Source organism: Pristiophorus japonicus, chromosome 26 (genome assembly GCF_044704955.1).
Source record: "Pristiophorus japonicus isolate sPriJap1 chromosome 26, sPriJap1.hap1, whole genome shotgun sequence".
NCBI lineage: Eukaryota > Metazoa > Chordata > Chondrichthyes > Pristiophoridae > Pristiophorus > Pristiophorus japonicus.
The window spans coordinates 13401805-13423793 of NC_092002.1; the positions used below are offsets into that span (position 1 = coordinate 13401805).

General features: G+C 48.8%; 1 protein-coding gene across 3 annotated transcripts in view; it reads left to right on the top strand.

The window, feature by feature from the left end:
* The first annotated feature begins 19065 nt into the window (after positions 1-19065).
* The window catches only part of ech1 (enoyl CoA hydratase 1, peroxisomal), a 29235-nt gene continuing 26311 nt past the window's right edge, over positions 19066-21989 (top strand). The window contains exon 1 of one of the 3 annotated variants that reach the window (XM_070867859.1): positions 19066-19132. In XM_070867859.1, coding sequence (XP_070723960.1) covers positions 19096-19132 — 37 coding nt within the window. In that variant the 5' untranslated portion in view covers positions 19066-19095. Of the gene's footprint in view, positions 19133-19209; positions 19286-21989 lie in introns of those variants that run through there. The other 2 variants (XM_070867861.1, XM_070867860.1) reach the window with 2 other exon arrangements.

The following is a 21989-nucleotide window of genomic DNA, read 5'->3' on the forward strand; positions in this document are numbered from 1 at the left end:
GCGTTCAAAGGGCTTTTCCAGGACCACGAGCTGCTGACCTTCACCATTGGTTTGGATGGCTGACTTGTGTCTGCTGGTCCCTCCTCTCCGTCTTCACACTTTGTGGAACGTCCAATGCCCATTTGCGAGGGAATTTGAGCCCAAGCTGAGCGTGAATCTATTTCACAGCTCCATACTTTATTACCGGATGGGAGACTAATCCTGTTCAGAGCAAGCAAGCCCTGTATCTGGTATGGTGTGTGTACGTTGTACTGTGACTGTTTGATCTGGGAGATAGGTTGTTGAAGCAAATGCAACCTTGCACAATTTGACCCAGGAAAGGAATGGGCTGGGTCTCTTTTTTTTTCTCTTGTAAAGAGAAGGCTGAGGGGTGACCTCGTAGAGGTCTTTAAAATTAACGTTTTGATAGGTTGGAGTTGAGTAGTTAAGCTAAACTTGTATCGAACCTTGGTTAGGGTTTGGGAACTGCATACAGTTCTGGTCACCGTGTTATAAAAACACTATCGAGGCACTGGAGGGGAGGCAAAAACGATTTACGAGGGTATACCTATCGAGGAAAGGATGAACCGGCTGGGTTTCTCTTGAAAAGAGCAGTCTGAGGGGTGACCTAATAAAGGTCTTCAAAATTATGAAAGGTTTTGATAAGAGTGGATACAGAGAGTGTTTCCACTTATGGGGAAGAGGAAAACTAGAGGCCATCGATACAAGACGGTCACTAATAAATCAAATAGGGAATTCAAAAGGAACTTCTTCACCCAGAGTGGTGAGAATGTGGAACTCGCTACCACAGGGAATGGTTGAAGTGAATAGTTTGGTGCATTTAAAGGGAGGTTAGACAAGCATGAGGGAGAAGGGAATAGAGGGTTATGCTGTAAGTTGGATGAGGAAAGACTGGAGGAGGCTTGAGTGAAGCATAAATGCCAGCATGGACTGGTTGGGCCAAATGACTATAATCCTATGTCAAGGCCTCAGCTGCTTGGCGAGCTTGTGCCTGGAGAGACTCGTGCTTCATGGATGTGGATCCCATCAGCTTTGAGGTGTTGGCTGGCTTTGCTGCCTGTATACAAGGAAGCTAACTAGGTTTGAAGAGCACGCAGCTCGTCTGAAAGTGGCAGGTTTGCAGTGCTGTCTATTCGACTGAAATCAGAACGGGTCATTACAGAAGGTCACGAGGAGCAGGTGCCAGGGTCTGGCTCTGATACAGTATTGGATAAAGCTGCGATAGCAGTTTTAGAATTTACTCTGGACTCCTGTTGTATTTTTAGGAAGTGCAGGTGTTGGTCTGATCGTCAGCCATTTAATCAGTGGAGATGTCACCAACTCTCTGTAATCTGGTTTGAGCTGCTCCGGTGAGCATTGTGCTGACCATGCACAATGATCTGTAAATGTTGGGGGCTGCACCCCCTGTGAGTTCGTGTGCTGTTGTCGGGATTACATGGGATATACGGCACAGAAACTGGCTTTTCGTCCCAACCAGTCCGTGCCTGTGTTTATGCTCCACTCGAGCCTCGACTAACTTGCTAGCCTTTCTTCCTTTCTCCCTCGTGCTTATCTAGCCTCAAATGTGTCTGCTATTTGTTTCAACCACTCCGTGGTAGTGAGTTTCGCATGCTCGCCACTGGGTAAATAAGTTTCTCCCTGAATTTCCTATTTTGATTTAATGGTGACTCTCTTGTATTGATGGCTCTGTCGGCATTCTCAATCACCTCCAGCGGTACTCTCTCAGCACCTTCCTGTGCAAGCACACGAGATACAACACCTGCCCTTTTACGGCCTCATTTCCCACTGTCCAGAGCCCCCCACACTCCTTGCAGGTGAAACAGCGATTTACTTGTACTACTTGCAATTTAGTACACTGTATTCGCTGCTCATGATGTGATCATCTCTACATTGGGGAGACCATCATAGGCAGTCCCTCAAAATTGAGGAAGACTTGCTTCCACTCTAAATGTGAGTTCTCAGGTGGCTGTACAGTCCAATATGGGAGTTACAGGTGGGGATAGATAGTCGTTGAAGGGTGGGACTGGTTTGCCGCACGCTCCTTTCACTGCCTACGCTCGATTTCTGCATACTCTCGGCGACGAGACTTCAGGTGCTCAGCGCCCTCCTGGATGCACTTCCTCCACTCAGGGCAGTCTTTGGCCAGGGACTCCCAGATGTCGGTGGGGATGTTGCATTTTATCAAGTCGGCTTTGAGGATGTCCTTAAAACGCAGATTGGGTGACTGCTTTGCAGAATACCTCCGTTTTAGTCCATAAGCATAGCCTTGATTTCTTGGTTGACTACCTTATATTGATGGCCTCTAGTTATGCTCTTCCCCACAAGTGAGAACACTCAGTTGGTATCCACTCTATCAAAATCTTTCATAATTTTCAAGACCTCTATTAGGTCACCCCTTGGCCTTCTCTTTTCAAGAGGAAATAGACCCAGCCTGTTCATCCTTTCTGGTCTCATCCTTGTAAATCTTTTTTTCACTCTCTAGTGCCCCTCTCATGTTATGCCATTTGGTCAGTCTAGAGTAATAACTACATTTAAATGGCCAGTTATGGCCACTTCCTGCCTTTGGATATAGAGTTTGACTGCCCCTCCAAGAGGCTTGCATTGAATGTCGAGCTGCGAGAATTGTATTAACTGCCTTTGGCTGTGGTCACGGGAGCCAAGTAATTGGTGCCAGACCCTACCCTCGTGATAAATTTTCATTACGAAATCTGGATTAACAGCAGATGGCCGTCTACCAGTTAATATTTAAACTGATTACCATTTTCACTGGGGTTGGGTGGACCACAGCACCACCTTGTGGCCATTTGTTTTTGGAAAAATATTTCCTTTTAACTCCTCTTGCCCAATTGCTAACCATTAATGCAGCACCTCTTAATCAGACCATTTACCTGTAGAAATTGAAAGATAAATAGATGGTCACTGGGCACATCTTGGCTCATCCATCCAGAAACAGTCCTTCTGTTGTATCATTTCAGGATTTTATCTCCACTACTCTGGAAATCCATCCCTTCTGTTATATATTGGTCCTCGTCCTACATTTACCTTTTTATAGCTTAACCCAGTGTCTCCTCATCATCCCCTTGCAATTTAGACCTCTACAGGTGTAAAGAAAGACTTGCATTTATATTGTGCCTTCAACAACCACTGCACGTCTCAAAACATTTTACAGCCAATGAAGTACTTTTGAGTGTAGTCACTGTTGTAATGTGGGAAATGCGGCAGCCAATTTGTGCACAGCAAGCTCCCATACACAGCAATAAGATAATGACCAGATTATCTGTTTGTGATGAAGTGTACAGCACAAGCGGTTGTCTGATCCCATGACAATCAAAATTTCACTGACCTAGTCTCTCCACAGTCCTGTATCTTCCTCTGGTATTTTTCTCTGCAATTTATTTCAACTCTTCCCTTAAAAGATGCAATGACCACCTTCATGTACCAACGTTGGTGTCCTCGACCAGGCCAACATCCCCAGCATTAAAGCACTGACCACACTTCATCAGCTCCGCTGGGCAGGCCACATTGTTCTCATGCCTGACACAAGACTCCCAAAGCAAGCGCTCTACTTGGAACTCCTTCATGGCAACTGCACCAGAGGTGGGCAGAGGAAACGTTAATAAGGACATCCTCAAAGCCTCCCTGATAAAGTGCAACATCCCCACCGACACCTGGGAGCCCCTGGCCAAAGACCGCCCTGAGTGGAGGAAGTGCATCCGGGAGGGCGCTGAGCACCTCGAGTCTCATCGCCGAGAGCATACAGAAATCAAGCGCAGGCAGCGGAAAGAGTGTGCGGCAAACCAGTCCCACCCACCCTTTCCCTCAATGACTGCCCCACCTGTGAGGGGGACTGTCGTTCTCGTATTGGACTGTTTAGTCACCCAAGGACTCATTTTTAGAGTAGAAGCAAGTCTTCTAAGGATAAGGGGTAAGCCATTTAGGACCGAGATGCGGAGGAACTTCTTCACCCAGAGAGTGGTGAACCTGTGGAATTCTCTACCACAGAAAGTTGTTGAGGCCAATTCACTAAATATATTCAAAAAGGAGTTAGATGAAGTCCTTACTGCTAGGGGGATCAAGGGGTATGGTGAGAAAGCAGGAATGGGGTACTGAAGTTGAATGTTCAGCCATGAACTCATTGAATGGCGGTGCAGGCTAGAAGGGCCGAATGGCCTACTCCTGCACCTATTTTCTATGTTTCTATGATTCCGAGGGACTGCCTATGATGATGATGACCAATAGCAGGGAGAGTGAGAGCAGCACACAGGAGGCTGGGTACGAAGGGGCAGCAATGAGATTACCTTTTCTCTTAGACATAGAAACATAGAAAATAGGTGCAGGAGTAGGCCATTCGGCCCTTCTAGCCTGCACCGCCATTCAATGAGTTCATGGCTGAACATGCAACTTCAGTACCCCATTCCTGCTTTCTCACCATACCCCTTGATTCCCCTAGTAGTAAGGACTTCATCTAACTCCTTTTTTAATATATTTAGTGAATTGGCCTCAACAACTTTCTGTGGTAGAGAATTCCACAGGTTCACCACTCTCTGGGTGAAGAAATTCCTCCTCATCTCGGTCCTAAATGGCTTCCCCCTTATCCTTAGACTGTGTCCCCTGGTTCTGGACTTCCCCAACATTGGGAACATTCTTCCTGCATCTAACCTGTCTAACCCCGTCAGAATTTTAAACGTTTCTATGAGGTCCCCTCTCATTCTTCTGAACTCCAGTGAATACAAGCCCAGTTGATCCAGTCTTTCTTGATAGGTCAGTCCCGCCATCCCGGGAATCAGTCTGGTGAACCTTCGCTGCACTCCCTCAATAGCAAGAATGTCCTTCCTCAGGTTAGGAGACCAAAACTGTACACAATACTCCAGGTGTGGCCTCACCAAGGCCCTGCACAATTGTAGCAACACCTCCCTGCCCTTGTACTCAAATCCCCTCGCTATGAAGGCCAACATGCCATTTGCTTTCTTAACCGCCTGCTGTACCTGCATGCCAACCTTCAATGACTGATGTACCATGACACCCAGGTCTCTTTGCACCTGCCCTTTTCCTAATCTGTCACCATTCAGATAATAGTCTGTCTCTCTGTTTCCCAACTACTGCACCAACTTTGATTTCTATAGTGCCTTTAATGTAGAAAAACATTCCATAGCATTTCACAGAGGCATACCCCCATCTACAGGAAAGGTGTGATTGCAGTACTCAGCCCTGCCCCACGTACTAAGGATTCAGGAGACAGTGGGAGCATGGATAAGAGATTGGCTGAGGGACAGAAGGCAAAGCCAAGAGGTGAATGATTTTCAGACCGGTGGGAAGTATACAGTAGTGTCACCCCTGGGTTTGGTATTCATAGAATGGTTACAGCATGGAAGGAGGCTATTTGGCCCATTGAGCCCATGCCGGCTCTCTGCAACAGCACTTCAGCTAGTCCTGCCCCCCTGCAAAAATGTTTTTCTCCGGTACTGAAAGCAGTGATTGAATCTGCCTCCACCACCCTTCATTCCAGTGCATTCCAGATCCTCACAACTTGCTGTGTAAAGTGTTTTTTTTTCTAGTGTCGCCTTTGGTTCTTTTGCCAATCACCTTAAATCTGTGTCCTCTGGTTCTCGATCCTTTCACCAATGGGAACAGTTCCTCTTTACTCAGTCTAGACCCCTCATGATTTTAAACGCCTCTATCAAATCTTCTCTGCTGTAAGGCGAATAACCCCAGCTTCTGTTCCTCATCCCTGGAATCGTTTTCGTAAATCTTTTCTGCATCCTCTCTAAGGTCTTCACATCCTTCCTAAAGTGTGGTGCCCAGAATTGGACACAATACTCCAGTTGAGGTCAGACCAGTGTTTTATACAGGTTCACCAGAATTTCCACGCTTTTGTATTCCAAGCCTTTATTTATGAAGCCCAGGATCCGTAAACGATTTTAACCGCTTTGTCAACTGGCCCTGTCACCTTCAACGATTTGTGCACATACACCCCCAGGTCCCTCTGTTCAAGCACCTCCTTTAGGGTTGTACCCTTTAGTTTATATTTCCTCTTTCTACTAAAATGTATCACTTCACACTTTACTGCCTTAAATTTCATCTGCCATGTGTCTGACCATTCCACCAGCCTGTCTATGTCCTCATAAAGTTATCACTAGCCTCCTCACTGTTCACTATATTTCCAAGTTTTGTGTCATCTGCAAACTTTGAAATTGTGCCCTACACACCCACGTCCAAGTCATTAAAATATATCCAGAAAAGCAGTGGATCTAGTACCGACCCCCGGGGAACACCACTGTATACCTTCCTCCAGCCTGTAAAACAACCGTTCACCACTATCTGTTTCCTGTCACTTAGACAATTCCGTATCCATGCTGCTGCTGTCCCTTTTATTCCATGGGCTTCAACTTTGCTGGCAAGCTGATTATGTGGTACTTTGTCGAGCGCCTTTTGGAAATCCATGTTAAATGCGATTTGCTGTTAACAAATCCGTGCTGGCTTCCAGACTTGTCTATTGGGACCACTGCTCTTTCTGATAGATAAGAACTTGACTTGGGTCGACAGGGCAGTTTGCAGATGACAAAACTTGGAACTGTAAAACTGAGGAGGATAGTGACCAACTTCAGGAGGATGTGCAGACACCTGGTAAATGCAAGTTAATGCAGAGAAGTGTGAAGTAATGCATTCTGGTAGGAAGACTGAGGAGACACAACAAATCAAATGGTACAATTTTAAAGGAGTTGCAGGAAAGGAGAGATCTAGGGGTGTACGTAAATACATCTTTAAAGGTGGTGGGAAGACTTAAATATAATCATCTGGGATCATTGGCCTTATAATCAGGCATAGAGTACAAAAGTAAGGAAGTTATGACAAGCCTTCATAAATCACGAGTTAGGCCCCAGCTGGAGTATTGTCTAATTCTGGGTACCATACCAAAAAGGATGTTCAGGCCTTTGAGAGAGTGCAGAGAAGTATTAGAATGGTACAGGAGGGGTGAGGGACCAGTTACGTTGAGAGGCTGCAGAAGCTGGGATTGTTCTTGGAGCAGTGAAGGGGAATTAAACCGAGGTGTTCAAAATCATGAAGGGTTTTGATAGAGTAGATCTGGAGAATCAATTTTCAGTGACAGAAAGGGCGGTAACCAGCAGATTTACAGTAATTGGCATGAGGCATAAGATTTTTTTTTACAAAGCAATTGGAATATACGGCCAGAACAGCCAGTGGAAGCAGATTCAATAATAACTTTCAAAAGGGAATTGAGTAAATACTTGAAGTGGAAGACATTACATGGCTTTGGGGCAAGAGCAGGGCAGTGGGACTAATTGGATCGTTCTTTCCAAGAGCCAGCACAGGCATGATGGGCTGAATGGCCTCCTTCTGTGCTATAAGATACTATGATTATTCCCTCACCAAAAGCATAACTGGTTATTCATCTTATTTGCTGCATCATATTTGCCCATATAACTACATTTCAAAATTCATCGGATGTGAAATGTTTTTGGGGTAGCTGAGGATGTGATATATAAATATGTGCTATATAAATGCAAGCTTTCCATTTCTTCAAAATTATTATAATCCCCTCACTCCTAAACATAATCCTCTACTCTGTCCCAACTACTGCCTGATCGCCAACCTACCCTTTCCACAAAATGATGGAATATGTTGCCTCACTTTGCTTCTACCTCCTTATTCTAAACCCTCCAATCTAACTTCTCCCAGCCACATAACTAATATTATCCTGTGACACTTCTTCATTCAGTCCATTGCTTTTGGCCCCATTGACCATTCCACTGGACCAACCACATAAATCCTATAGCAACAAGAGCAGGTCAGAGGCTGGGTATTCTGCGGCGAGTGTCTCACCTCCTGACTCCCCAAGGCCTTTATATCTTTAGATGCTCTGATAATGACTCCACGAGGCAATGTGTTGTACTTGAACTGTAGTGACCTTAGTCCTTTATTGATAACTCCAGAGTGAGTATCACACCTGGTAGCCTGCCTTTTATAATAGGCCAGGCACACCTGTACAGGTAACCTACAAGTCTCCCACTGCTGTGCCCTCTGGTGGCACACCTTGATAGTACCAATAGTAGCCATATAGGATACATGACATCACTCTCCGCCAAGCCTTTAGTGCAAATCACCTCTGCATTGACTGTGCTCTGGGCTTAGCGCTATCTGGTTGACCCTTAGCAGGTCGTTTCAATCTTGGGTGAGTGGCTGGTGTTTTGTTGGCAGTAGTTTGGTGGTTGCTATTTATGTGTGTCCCTGACCACTCCATTTGTCCCCTCCCTCCCCCCCACATATAGATTATGCCAGAAGCTCATTGCATTGATAAACATTCAAGTCCAGAAAAACAAGTTTGCATTACATTTATGGTTCAGTTGTGAGACAAGTACGTTAGACTGGTGAGATACGTTGTCAATACATACTGGGGATCGGTAACTGGTGCGTAAGGACAAGCTAGTTCCAGAACTGTTGGATGGTGTCCAGGCAGCCTGGTGTTGGTGCGGTGCCCAGTGCTGGCAGTGGGAACCCGGTTGGCTCAAGTTGCTTGCTCTCGGGGCTGTTGCCGTGGTTCCTCGCGTCGAGCAGGTTCACAGGTACTTGTGACCTCCCTGTCCTTTCTTTGTACTCTGGGTCGCGAGGAACAGTAATCTAGCAGTGCACAGGGAACTGCTGACTCGCTAGCCTGGGCGTTGTTTGGTTTGGGATCCTGGCTGGTCCCGGTTCCCCTTTGGGAGAACTGTTGCAGGTGGCCCTTCATTCCCGGGTATGGCCTTGGTGGCGATAGGGTCTGGGGGCTGTGCCTTAGCACAGCTTGCTCTTTCAGGCTCGTGGCAGTTGGTGCCATCGGGTGCCTGAAGAGCGGAGCCGATCAGAGGCAGGGTATCGGTGCCGTTGCCCTCTTGAGAACGCTCGCTCTGCAGCTCGTGTGTATTGGCTGCTTGTGGCCACACTCCATGATGCATAACTCTGGTCCCAGGGACGCAGGCTACAGCGTTGGATAGCTCACTGGACCTGTGTGCAGTTGAAAGCCTACATCACACAACGTTTCATTACTTATTGTGAATACCCTGTGGCTCCGATCGCGATTGCGTGACTTTTCCTTGCTTATTGCATGTACACAATTCTGATCATCAATTACACATTTTACATCTAACTCGCAGTTGTTATTACATTGAGACTTTCTTTGCTTATTGCCTGTGCACAACTCTGATCATCAATTACACATTTTTTCTCTACTTCGCAGTTGTTATTACATTGCTTAAGTGTATGGAACTGTCCCTTTAAGTGTGGTGGGTTGCAGGCCTCCTTTAAGAGAGCCTTGCTTTCTTTACTCCTATCCTCTTCTCCGTTTGGTGCCACGTGTTGCTCCATCACCGCTGCATCTTGTGGTCTGGCTACCGCTATCTTTTTCTTCAGCGCATCACCTTGTTCGGGAGTCATCTTTCCTCCATCCACGATGTCTACTGCGGTGATCCTCTCCCCGGGTTCTCCGATTTTCTTTCTCCGAAGCCCTGCCACGGGAGCCTGGAAGGTGCGCTCAGGTCGTCCCTGCTGGATCATCTCCACGCAGTCATGCTGGGCGGTCTGTGCCTCGGGTACTGTGCTGGTCTGCTCTCTTGGGCCGGGTCTACCCTCAAGTGAGGGCTTGCTGTGCCTCTGAACGAGGAGGACGTCAATCGCTGGAGGGGTGAATCTTCCCACTTCCAATGGATCTTCTCCATCCACCTTCCGAGTAGAATTGGTCCATCACCTGCAACAATTCACAGAGGTAACTTGTGCATTGCTCCATCATGGAGTACCTTAACAGCCGCACTACCAACGACTGGGATAAGCTCATCGGTGTAGGTGCGCAGCTTTGCCTGAACTGGGACCAACTTGTGTCGTTCAGCTTGATTGTCCCATAGCCTCTCAAAGGTTTCTTGATTCATTACTGACTGGCTCACCCGTGCCCACTTCCATGAAGACTGGAACGCCATCTATCTCGACTTCCATCCTCAATGGAGAACACTCAGTGATGCAGGTAAACTTGCTATATACCTCGCCGTAGGGCTGAGCTGCCTCTCTGCCTATCGTTTCATGATCCGTGCTGGATTCATGGCCATCTGCAGACTCTTCATCAACACAGTGAGTCACATTTCTCTTACACATTCGCTGGAGGTGGCCCTTTGTGCTGCAGCCTTTGCACACATAGTCTTTAAAACGTCACTAGTGAGCCCTCCACAACGCCAGCATGGAGCTACTCGATTAGCCCCCCTCGGCGGACTCTGAGTTAAGGGACTCGGAGGGCCTCTTCTCTCTTCCCTGAGAAGGTTCGCGTCCCCCAGTCCAGCCTCTAAAAGGCGCCATTCTGTGCACAGTACTTGCTGGTTTTGAGTCCTGAGGGTGAGTCATCTGCCTTGAGCCGCAGGTCGAGGTCATGAATGACTGGCTCACAGAGATGGCCTTCTGTAGTGTGATTGTGGTATTCACCGACAGTAGCTTATGAAGAAGGCCCTCATGGCCGATTCCAGTGACAAAAATATCCCGCAGCGCTTCGGTGAGGTGGTCGTCGAAATCACACGGTGCCACCAGCCTCCTGAGGTCTGCAGCATATTTCGCGATTTCCTGGCCTTCGGGTCGTTGGTGGGTCGGTGGCTCGTCAGTGTTACGAGCTCCTTGTACGTCTGGGTCGTTGTCTTCGCTGGTGCCAGCAAGTCCCTGACGAGGCCATTGACAGTGGGCCCACAACTGTTAGCAGGATAGCTCTGCGCTTATCAGCCAGTGTGGCCGGATTGTCTCCTGCCAGGTCGTTTGTTGTGAAGAAATGGTCAAGCCTCTCCACAAAGGCATCCCAATCATCACCATCGGCGACAATGTACCAAGGGTAGCCACTTTCGCGTGTAAGTCCGTAATCTCGTTGCCAATTGCTTTACCTTTAGATGCTCTGATAATGACTCCACGAGGCAATGTGTTGTACTTGATCTGTAGTGACCTTAGTCCTTTATTGAAAACTCCAGAGTGAGGATCACACCTGGTGGCCTGCCTTTGATACTAGGCCAGGCACACCCGTACAGGTAAACTACAAGTCTCCCACTGCTGTGCCCTCTGGTGGCACACCTTGTGATAGTACCAATAGCAGCCATGTGTAGGATACATGATACTTTCCACCATCTGCAAGGCACAAGTCAGGAGTGTGATGGAATACTCTCCACTTGTGTGGATGAATGCAGCTCCAACAACACTCAAGAAGCTCAACACCATCTAGGACAAAGCAGCCTGCTTGATCGGTACCCCATCCACCACCTTCAACATTCACTCCCTCCACCACTGCCAAACCCGCGACCTCTAACACATAGAAGGACCAGGGCAGCAGGCGCATGGGAACACCACCACCTGCAAATTCCAAATAATCGGCCGTTCCTTCATCGGCGCTGGGTCACAATCCTGGAACTCCCTCCCTAACGGCACTGTGGGAGCACCTTATGAACATACGAACAATGACAGACAGGTAAAGACCATTTGGTTCCTCCAGCCTGTCCCACACAATTGCAATGCCTTGTGTATCACAACATACATACTCCACCCCACACAACACCATGGGATCTCCTGGGAGAGGCAAAAAAAACCCAGGCCAATTTATGAAAAAAAAATCTGTGGAAATCCCTCTCTGATCCATCTAGGCGATCGCTCTGACCATTAAATTCCCTGCAGTACCCATCTTTTATAAGTGTTCATCTCTGCAGCAGCCAGAAACAAATCCAGCTTTTGCTTGAAGGAATTCAGCGAGTGTGCATCCACTACATGGAACGGCAGCTTGTTCCAGAGATCTACTGTTATCTGGGAAAAGACTCACCTCCCGACATTTAACGTAGATCTAGCTGTATACAACTTAAATTTGTATCCCCTGGTCCTGCCTAACCTATTTAATTGAAATAAGTGGTCAGCTGGAACATCGTCTATTCCCTTCATTATCTTATAAACCTCAGTCTACGCTGATATAAGGTAAAGATGCCCAACTCTTTTAACTTATCTTGATAACTAAGATGTGGAATTATTCCAGTGGCTCTTTTCTGCACCCTTTCCAGAGTCTCAATATCACCCATCCTGAGGAGACCAAAACTGGACTTAGTATTCCAAGTGCTGCCTGACTACGGTCTTCGACAAAGACAAAACAGTCTCGCCTCGTCGTAGACTCAATTGTCCTATGGATACACACAACACCCTATTTGCTCTAGCTATCGCTGCACGGCATTGCTTGTGTACCTTTAAGGATGTATGCACTGGAATGCCCAAATCTCTTCCTATCTCCACCATCTATAATGCCTTTCCTTGGGGAGTGTATGAATGTTGAGCATTTGCCCTGCCCACATGCATAACATTGCACTTATCTAAGTTATACATCATTTTCCAGTCATGAGCCCAGTCTCCCAACACATTACGATCTGCCTGAATCAGACGAGCCTCTTCTACAGTTCTAGCACTCACACAGATCTTGGTATCATCTGCAAATTTGAAAATTGTGTCGCCAACCCCTGAATCCAGATCATTAATAAAAATAGTAAAAAGCAACGGTCCCAACACTGATCCCTGCGGGACACCACTGGAGACCAGTCTCCAAACAGATACAAATCCATCTACAACTGCTCTTTGCCTACATCCTGCCAGCCAGTTCTGTATCTAGCTCACTATATTTCCACTGATACCAGAGGCTCCAATCTTATAGAGAAGCCTCTTAGAAACACAGAAACATATATGTTTCTAGAAGATCCCATCTCATCTTTCTAAACTCCAGTGTATAAAGGCCCAGTTGATCCAGTCTCTCCTCATATGTCAGTCCAGCCATCCCGGGAATCGCTGCACTCCCTCAATAGCAAGAACGTCCTTCCTCAGATTAGGAGACCAAAACTAACACAATATTCCAGGTGTGGTCTCACCAAGGCCCTGTACAACTGTAGTAAGAGCTCCCTGCTCCTATACTCAAATCTCCTAACTATGAAGGCCAACATATCATTTGCCTTCTTCACCACCTGCTGTACTGCATGCCAACTTTCAATGACTGATGAACCATGACACCCAGGTCTCGTTGCACCTCCCTTTTCCTAATTTGTTGCCATTCAGATAATAGTCTGCCTTTGTGTTTTTGCCCCCAAAGTGGATAACCTCACATTATACTGCATCTGCCATGCATTTGCCCACTCACCTAACCTGTCCAAGTCACCCTGCAGCCTCTTAGTGTCCTCACACCGCCACCCAGCTTAGTGTCATCTGCAAACTTGGAGATATTACACTCAATTCCCTCATCCAAATCATTAATGTATATTGTAAATAGCTGGGGTCCTAGCACTGAGCCCTGCGGCACACCACTAGTTACCGCCTGCCATTCCAAAAAGGACCCGTTTATATCGAATCTCTGCTTCCTGTCTGCCAACCAGTTCTCTATCCACGTCAGTACATTACCCCCAATACCATGTGCTTTGATTTTTCACATCAATCTCTTGTGTGGGACCTTATTAAAAGCCTTTTGAAAGTCCAAATGCACCACATCCACTGGTTCTCCCTTGTCCACTCTGCTAGTTACATCCTCAAAAAATTCCAAAAGATTCGTCAAGCATGATTTCCCTTTCATAAATCCATGCTGACTTAGACCGATCCTGTCACTGCTTTCCAAATGTGCTGCTATTTCATCCTTAATGATTTATTCCAACATTTTCCCCACTACTGATGTCAGGCTAACCGGTCTATAATTACCTGTTTTCTCTCTCCTTTTTTAAAAAGTGGTGTTACATTAGCTACCCTCCAGTCCATGGGACCTGATCCAGAGTCGATAGACTGTTGGAAAATGATCACCAATGCATCCACTATTTCTAGGGCCACTTCCTTAAGTACTCTGGGATGCAGACTATCAGGCCCCGGGGATTTATCGGCCTTCAATCCCTTCAATTTTCCTAACACAATTTCTCGCCTAATAAGGATACCCTTCAGTTCCTCCTTCTCACTAGACAGAGACCCTAAGTCCCCTAGTATATCCGGAAGGTTATTTGTGTCTTCCTTCAGGAAGACAGAACCAAAGTATTTGTTCAATTGGTCTGCCATTTCTTTGTTCCCCGTTATAAATTCACCTGAATCTGACCTACGTTTGTCTTCACTAATCTTTTTCTCTTCACATATCTATAGAAGCTTTTGCAGTCAGTTTTTATGTTCCTGGCAAGCTTCCTCTCGTACTCTATTTTCCACCTCTTAATTAAACCCTTAGTCCTCCTCTGCTGAATTCTAAATTTCTTCCAGTCCTCAGGTTTGCTGCTTTTTCTGGCCAATTTGTATGCCTCTTCCTTGGATTTAACACTATCCTTAATTTCCCTTGTTAGTCACGGTTGAGCCACCTTCCCCATTTTATTTTTACTCCAGACAGGGATGTACAATTGTTGAAGTTCATCCATGTGATCTTTAAATGTTTGCCATTGCCTATCCACCGTCAACCCTTTAAGTATCATTTGCCAGTCTATTCTAGCCAATTCACGCCTCATACCATCGAAGTTACCTTTCCTTAAGTTCAGGACCCTAGTTTCTGAATTAATTGTGTCACTCTCCATATTAATAAAGAATTCTACCATATTATGGTCACTCTTCCCCAAGAGGCCTCGCACAACAACATTGCCATTAGTACCTTCTCATTACACATCACCCAGTCTAGGATGGCCAGCTCTCTAGTTGATTCCTCGACATATTGGTCGAGAAAACCATCCCTAATACACTCCAGGAAATCCTCCTCCACCGTATTGCTACCAGTTTGGTTAGCCCAATCAATATGTAGATTAAAGTCGCCCATGATAACTGCTGTACCTTTATTGCACACACCCTTATTTCTTGTTTGATGCAGTCCCCAACCTCACTATTACTGTTTGGTGGTCTGTACACAACTCCCACTAACATTTTCTGCCCTTTGGTATTCTGCAGCTCCACCCATACCGATTCCACATCATCCAAGCTAATGTCCTTCCTTACTATTGCATTAATTTCCTCTTTAACCAGCAACGCCACCCTGCCTCCTTTTCCTTTCTGTCTATCCTTCCTAAGTGTTGAATACCCCTGGATGTTGAGTTCCCAGCCTTGGTCACCCTGGAGCCATGAATCCGTGATGCCAATTACGTCATATCCGTTAACTGCTATCTGTGCAGTTAATTCATCCACCTTATTCCGAATACTCCTCGCATTGAGGCACAGAGCCTTCAGGCTTGCCTTTTTTTAACACACTATGCCCCTTTAGAATTTTGCTGTAATGTGGCCCTTTTTTTCTGCCCTCCACTTTTACTATTCTGCTTTCTATCTTTTGCTTCTGCCTCCATTTTATTTCCCTCTGTCTCCCTGCATAGGTTCCTCTCCCCCTGCCATATTAGTTTAACTCCTCCCCAACAGCAATCGCAAACACTCCCCCCAGGACATTGGTTCCGGTCCTGCCCAGGTGAAGACCGTCCGGTTTGTACTGGTCCCACCTCCCCCAGAACTGGTTCCAATGTCCCAGGAATTTGAATCCCTCCCTTCTGCACCACTCCTCAAGCCACGTATTCATCTGAGCTATCCTGCGATTCCTACTCTGACTAGCACGTGGCACTGGTAGCAATCCTGAGATTATTACTTTTGATGTCCTTTTTAATTTAGTTCCTAGCTCCCTAAATTCATCTCGTAGGACCTCATCTCGTTTTTTACCTATATCGTTGGTACCTATATGCACCACGACAACTGGCTGTTCATCCTCCCTTTTCAGAATGTCCTGCATCCGTTCTGAGACATCCTTGACCCTTGCACCAGGGAGGCAACATACCATCCTGGAGTCTCGGTTGCGGCCGCAGAAATGCCTATCTATTCCCCTTACAATCGAATCCCCTATCACTATCGCTCTCCCACTCTTTTTCCTGCCCTTGCGGTACTTTGTCAAAAGCATTTTGGAAATCTAAGTAGACAATGTCTGCAGGGCTTCCCTCATCCACCAACTTTGTAACTTTTTCAAAAAATATAATTAGATTTGTGAGACATGACCTCTTTTTTATGAAGCCATGTCAGGTGTCCCTAATATGTCACCTTTTTTAAAAATGGGGACTACATTAGCCTCCTTCCAGAGTGCAGTGAGTTATTAAACATACAGGCCAGGGGCTCGCACAGCACATGTCCCATCTCCCGGAGGACCCTCGGGTTGTGATCGTCCGGCCCTGCTGCTCTATATATTTTTAAGTTCTTAATTCTTTCTAAAACAATATACTTATCTATGTTAATGTTACTAAGTAGTAAAACTAGTATTATTAAATTCTAATATTCGAGTATCATCTTCAGAGGTGAAGACTGATGCAAAGTACTCATTAAATATTTCCCCCATACTCAGGTAGTCCTTTGTAGCCTGTCCTTGAACTTCCTTCAGTGGCCCAATTCAGTCTTTGATAGTTCTCTGACTCTTCACATAACTAAAACAGTTCTTCCCATTACTGCCAGAGTTGTGTACAATCCTTTATTCCATTAGTCTTTTTGCTGATCTAATAGCAGCCTTAGTTTTCTTTAGTTGTTCTTTGAATTCAACCGTATTTATTTGAGTGTTAGATTTCTTTAAATTTATAGAAACATAGAAACATAGAAACATAGAAAATAGGTGCAGGAGTAGGCCATTCGGCCCTTCTAGCCTGCACCGCCATTCAATGAGTTCATGGCTGAACATTCAACTTCAGTACCCCATTCCTGCTTTCTCGCCATACCCCTTGATCCCCCTAGTAGTAAGGACCTCATCTAACTCCTTTATAGAAACATAGAAACATTTCTGTTTACATCTTATTGGTCTTTGTACATAGCCAGTCAGCCACGGTGGCTTTTTCTTACCACTCCTTTTGATTTTGGGGTACAGGTTTGTTTACCACATTTTTAATCTTATTCTTAAAAATTTTCCATTTATATTCAACATCGGTCGCATCACCACCGAGGAGGGTTAGCTAATTTACCTGTTCCAAATCATCTGCCATTTTGGACAAGTTAGTCCTTCTGAAATCTGGTACAAGTTGCAGGTTCTCAGTATCTTTAGTTCTAAGAGCCACTTGGAACGTATAATGTTGTGATCACTATTGCCCAGATGTTCCCCACTTGGACTGCAGCGATTCAAGAAGGCGGCTCACCACCACCTTCTCAAGGGCAATTAGGGATTGGCAATGAATGCCGGCCTTGCCAGTGACACCCACATTCCATGAATTACATTTTTTTTAAATTCCTGGTCCTGCTCATACTGTCAAAAATAGGTACTACATCTCCTCTAGCTGCTGCTCTTCATAGAATTTTACACCACAGGAGGCCATTTAGCCCATCATGCCTGCGCCTTCGGCCTCTTGTTCAACTTTTATATTCCTTTATCGCATCAAGAGATCGCAGAATCATAGAATAGCAGAACAAGAAGGAGGCCATTCGGTCCATCGAATCTGCGGTAGAACTTTGAAAGAGCAATCCAGTTAGTCCCACTCCAAGTTCCACACCATCTCCAAGTTCCAGAGTCCTTGTGACCCATTAAGCTAAGAACTTACATTTATACAGTACCTTTCACTTCGTCGGGATATCCAAAGTGCTTTGAAAGTACTTTGACAGTTGCTATGTAGGCAATGTAACCGCCGTGAGTCGCTGTGGTGCACTGACGGAGTATTGCCTTGGGGTGGCGCTGTGCTGCAGTGCCTCAGTCTGACCGCGGGATGGCGCTGTGCTGCAGTGCCTCAGTCTGACCGCGATGCGGCGCTGTGCTGTGCTTCAGTTTCTCCATCTGACCGCGGGTCGGCGCTGTGCTGCAGTGTCTCAGTCTGACCGCGGAGCAGCGCTGTGCTGTGCTGCAGTGCAACAGTCTGACCGCGGGGCGGCGCTGTGTTCTGCTGCAGTGTCTCAGTCTGACCGCGGGGCGGCGCTGTGTTCTGCTGCAGTGTCTCAGTCTGACCGCGGGGCGGCGCTGTGTTCTGCTGCAGTGCCTCAGTCTGACCGCGGGGCGGCGCTGTGTTCTGCTGCAGTGTCTCAGTCTGACCGCGGGGCGGCGTTGTGCTGCAGTGTCTCAGTCTGCAGTCTGACCGCGGAGCGGCGCTGTGCTGCATTATCTCAGTCTGACCGCTAGGGAGGCGCTGTGCTGTGCTACAGTGCCTCAGTCTGACCGCGGGGCGGCGCTGTGCTGTGTTGCAGTGCCTCAATCTGACCGCGGGGCGGCGCTGTGCTGTGCTGCAGTGCCTCAGTCTGACCGCGGGGCGGCGCTGTGTTCTGCTGCAGTGTCTCAGTGTGACCGCGGGGCGGCGTTGTGCTGCAGTGTCTCAGTCTGCAGTCTGACCGCGGAGCGGCGCTGTGCTGCATTATCTCAGTCTGACCGCTAGGGAGGCGCTGTGCTGTGCTGCAGTGCCTCAGTCTGACCGCGGGGCGGCGCTGTGCTGTGCTGCAGTGCCTCAGTCTGACCGCGGGGCGGCGCTGTGTTCTGCTGCAGTGTCTCAGTCTGCAGTCTGACCGCGGAGCGGCGCTGTGCTGCATTATCTCAGTCTGACCGCTAGGGAGGCGCTGTGCTGTGCTGCAGTGCCTCAGTCTGACCGCGGGGCGGCGCTGTGCTGTGTTGCAGTGCCTCAATCTGACCGCGGGGCGGCGCTGTGGTGTGCTGCAGTGCCTCAGTCTGACCGCGGGGCGGCGCTGTGCTGCTGTGTCTCAGCCTGACCGCGGGGCGGCGCTGTGTTCTGCTGCAGTGTCTCAGTCTGACCGCGGGGCGGCGCTGTGCTGTGCTGCAGTGCCTCAGTCTGACCGCGGGGCAGCGTTGTGCTGCAGTGTCTCAGTGTGACCGCGGGGCGGCGTTGTGCTGCAGTGTCTCAGTCTGACCGCGGCGCGGCGCTGTGCTGCAGTGTCTCAGTGTGACCGCGGGGCGGCGTTGTGCTGCAGTGTCTCAGTCTGACCGCGGAGCGGCGCTGTGCTGCATTATCTCAGTCTGACCGCTAGGGAAGCGCTGTGCTGTGCTGCAGTGCCTCAGTCTGACCGCGGGGCGGCGCTGTGCTGTATTGCAGTGCCTCAATCTGACCGCGGGGTGGCGCTGTGCTGCAGTGCCTCAGTCTGACCGCGGGGTGGTGCGGTGCCGAGCGTCTCAATCCGGGTCCGATGGCCGGTCGCATGGTGCGGGGAGCGCGGATTGTCCGTGAGTACCGGGGCCCGGAGACTCAGGCCTTGGGACCAGCCCAGCTCCCCGGGCCCTCACCTCAGCCGCTCCCGGGATCGGGTCGTGAGCCGCGGGCGGGGATTTGACAGAGAGCCCGGTAATAAATGCCCCTCCCCCGGGGTCAGACACCCGGTAAATGCCCCAGTGGGCGGCGAATACTCCGCGGGAGGGAGGAAGTGACTGAAGTTGGTCAAATTAAAATTTCAAACCTGCAGCTGCCCCAAAATCATCATCATCATCATCATCGTAGGCAGTCCCTCGGAGTCGAGGAAGACTTGCTTCCACTCTTAGAATGAGTCCTTAGGTGGCCGAACAGCCCAATACGGGAGCCACAGTCCCTGACCCAGGTGGGACAGACAGTGGTTGAGGGAAGGGGTGGGTGGGACAGGTTTGCCGCACGCTCCTTCCGCTGCCTGCGCTTGGTTTCTGCACGCTCTCGGCGATGAGACTCGAGGTGCTCAGTGCCCTCCCGGATGCACTTCCTCCACTTAGGGCGGTCTTTGGCCAGAGACTCCCAGGTGTCGGTGGGGATGTTGCACTTTATCAGGGAGGCTTTGAGGGTGTCCCTGTAACGTTTCCTCTGCCCACCTTTGGCTCGTTTGCCGTGAAGGAGTTCCGAGTAGAGCGCTTGCTTTGGGAGCCTTGTGTCTGGCATGTGAACGATGTGGCCTGCCCAGCGGAGCTGATCGAGTGTGGTCAGTGCTTCAATGCTGGGGATGTTGGCCTGGTCGAGGTTGCTAATGTTGGTGCGCCTGTCCTCCCGGGGGATTTGCAGAATCTTGCGGAGACATCGTTGGTGATATTTCTCCAGCGACTTGAGGTGTCTACTGTACATGGTCCATGTCTCTGAGCCATACAGGAGGGCGGGTATTACTACAGCCCTGTAGACCATGAGCTTGGTGGCGGATTTGAGGGCCTGGTCTTCAAACACACTTTTCCTCAGGCGGCCGAAGGCTGTGTTGACGCACTGGAGGCGGTGTTGAATCTCGTCATCAATGTCTGCTTTTGTTGATCCGAGGTATGGGAAATGGTCCACGTTATCCAGGGCCGCACCATGGATCTTGATGACTGGGGGGGGGGGCAGTGCTGTGCGGTGAGGACAGGCTGGTCGAGGATCTTTGTCTTATGGATGTTTAGTGTAAGGCCCATGCTTTCATACGCCTCGGTAAATAGGTCGACTATTACTTGGAGTTCAGCCTCTGTGTGTGCGCAGACGCAGGCGTCATCCACATACTGTGGCTCAACGACAGAGGTTGGGGTGGTCTTGGACCTGGCCTGGAGACGGCGAAGGTTGAGCAGCTTCCCACTGGTTCTGTAGTTTAGTTCCACTCCAGCGGGGAGCTTTTTAACTGTGCCCCAACAACATTTGATCAGAGAATCCCCTCCCCTTCCTTCAACGCTCACTCCCTCCACCACCGGCGCACCGTGGCTGCAGTGTGCACCGTCTACAAGATGCACTGCAGCAACTCGCCAAGGCTTCTTCGGCAGCACCTCCCAAACCCGCGACCTCTACCCCCTAGAAGGACAAGGGCAGCAGGCGCATGGGAACACCACCACCTCCACGTTCCCCTCCCAGTCACACACCATCCCGACTTGGAAATATATCGGCCGTTCCTTCATCGTCGCTGGGTCAAAATCCTGGAACTCCCTCCCTAACAGCACTGTGGGAGCACCTTCACCACACGGACTGCAGCGGTTCAAGAAGGCGGCTCACCACCACCTTCTCGAGATAATTAGGGACGGGCAATAAACGCCGGCCTTGCCAGCGATGCCCACGTCCAGAGAATGTGCATGTGGCCCCAGGTCCAGGCACTGTTTTACACTGGCATCATGCAGCGTGGGGACCGAGGGAGGCCGGCCTGGCGGGATTTCCCGTGGCTGATGTCACCCTGTCACCACTGCGTCTCCTGGTCAAGGCGGGATTTAGCGCGTGATCAAAGGGGGCGAAACCTGGTGTAACCAGAACCCCTGCTCCGATTCCTGAACACCCACCCACCCCCTCACCCCTCTAACCTTAATGTCTCCTCTCCGTCCGCTCCCCACGCCTTTGCCCCTTTTCCTCTCCCCACTCCTTCGCCCCTCTCCCCAGTCCCTTGCCCCTCCCCACCACTTCCGCCCACCCCATCTCCCTGCCCCTCCCCCCCCCTTCCCTCAATGCCCCCTCTCCGTCCCCTACCCCCTCGCTGACCATAAATTTCTGGCCCCTCACCTGAAACGTTGCGACACCCTCCAACTGTTGAAGCAGTACAGAGTCCATGGAATGTGAACGATGCAATCCTGGGCCGCAATCGATTCAATAAACAGAGAGCGAGCCCACTAACACAGAAAACCGATAAAGAAGGAGACGAGATTCTACGATCTAATTCCAGTGTTTCTATATCATCCTTTAATAATCCCAGTACTCGTCTGGAGTGAGAGCTGGAGAAGGCTCAGATTGCACAGGTTCTGACAGGAACAGGCTTTGTTGGGAATAGCAGTGTGATTTTCAGGCCCTTTGGCCCATCTAGCCCCACCTATCCACATGGTGCATTCCTGTTCACCCTGAATCCGATTTGCTGACAAGAATATGTCTCGTTCCTTCTTGAATCCCATTGGGTTTTCTGGAATCCTGCATTGCCTGCTCACTGTGTTTTAAGACGCATCTATTTCGATTAGGTTTAATCTAAAAACGATCGATGTGGCAAGAACCTTCCATCGCGATGCCACACTTGCCAGCCGTCCAATTCTGGGCCCCGCACTTTAGGAAGGATGTGAAGGCCTTAGAGAGGGCGCAGAAAAGATTTACGAGAATGGTTCCAGGGATGAGGGACTTCAGTTACGGGGATAGACTGGAGAA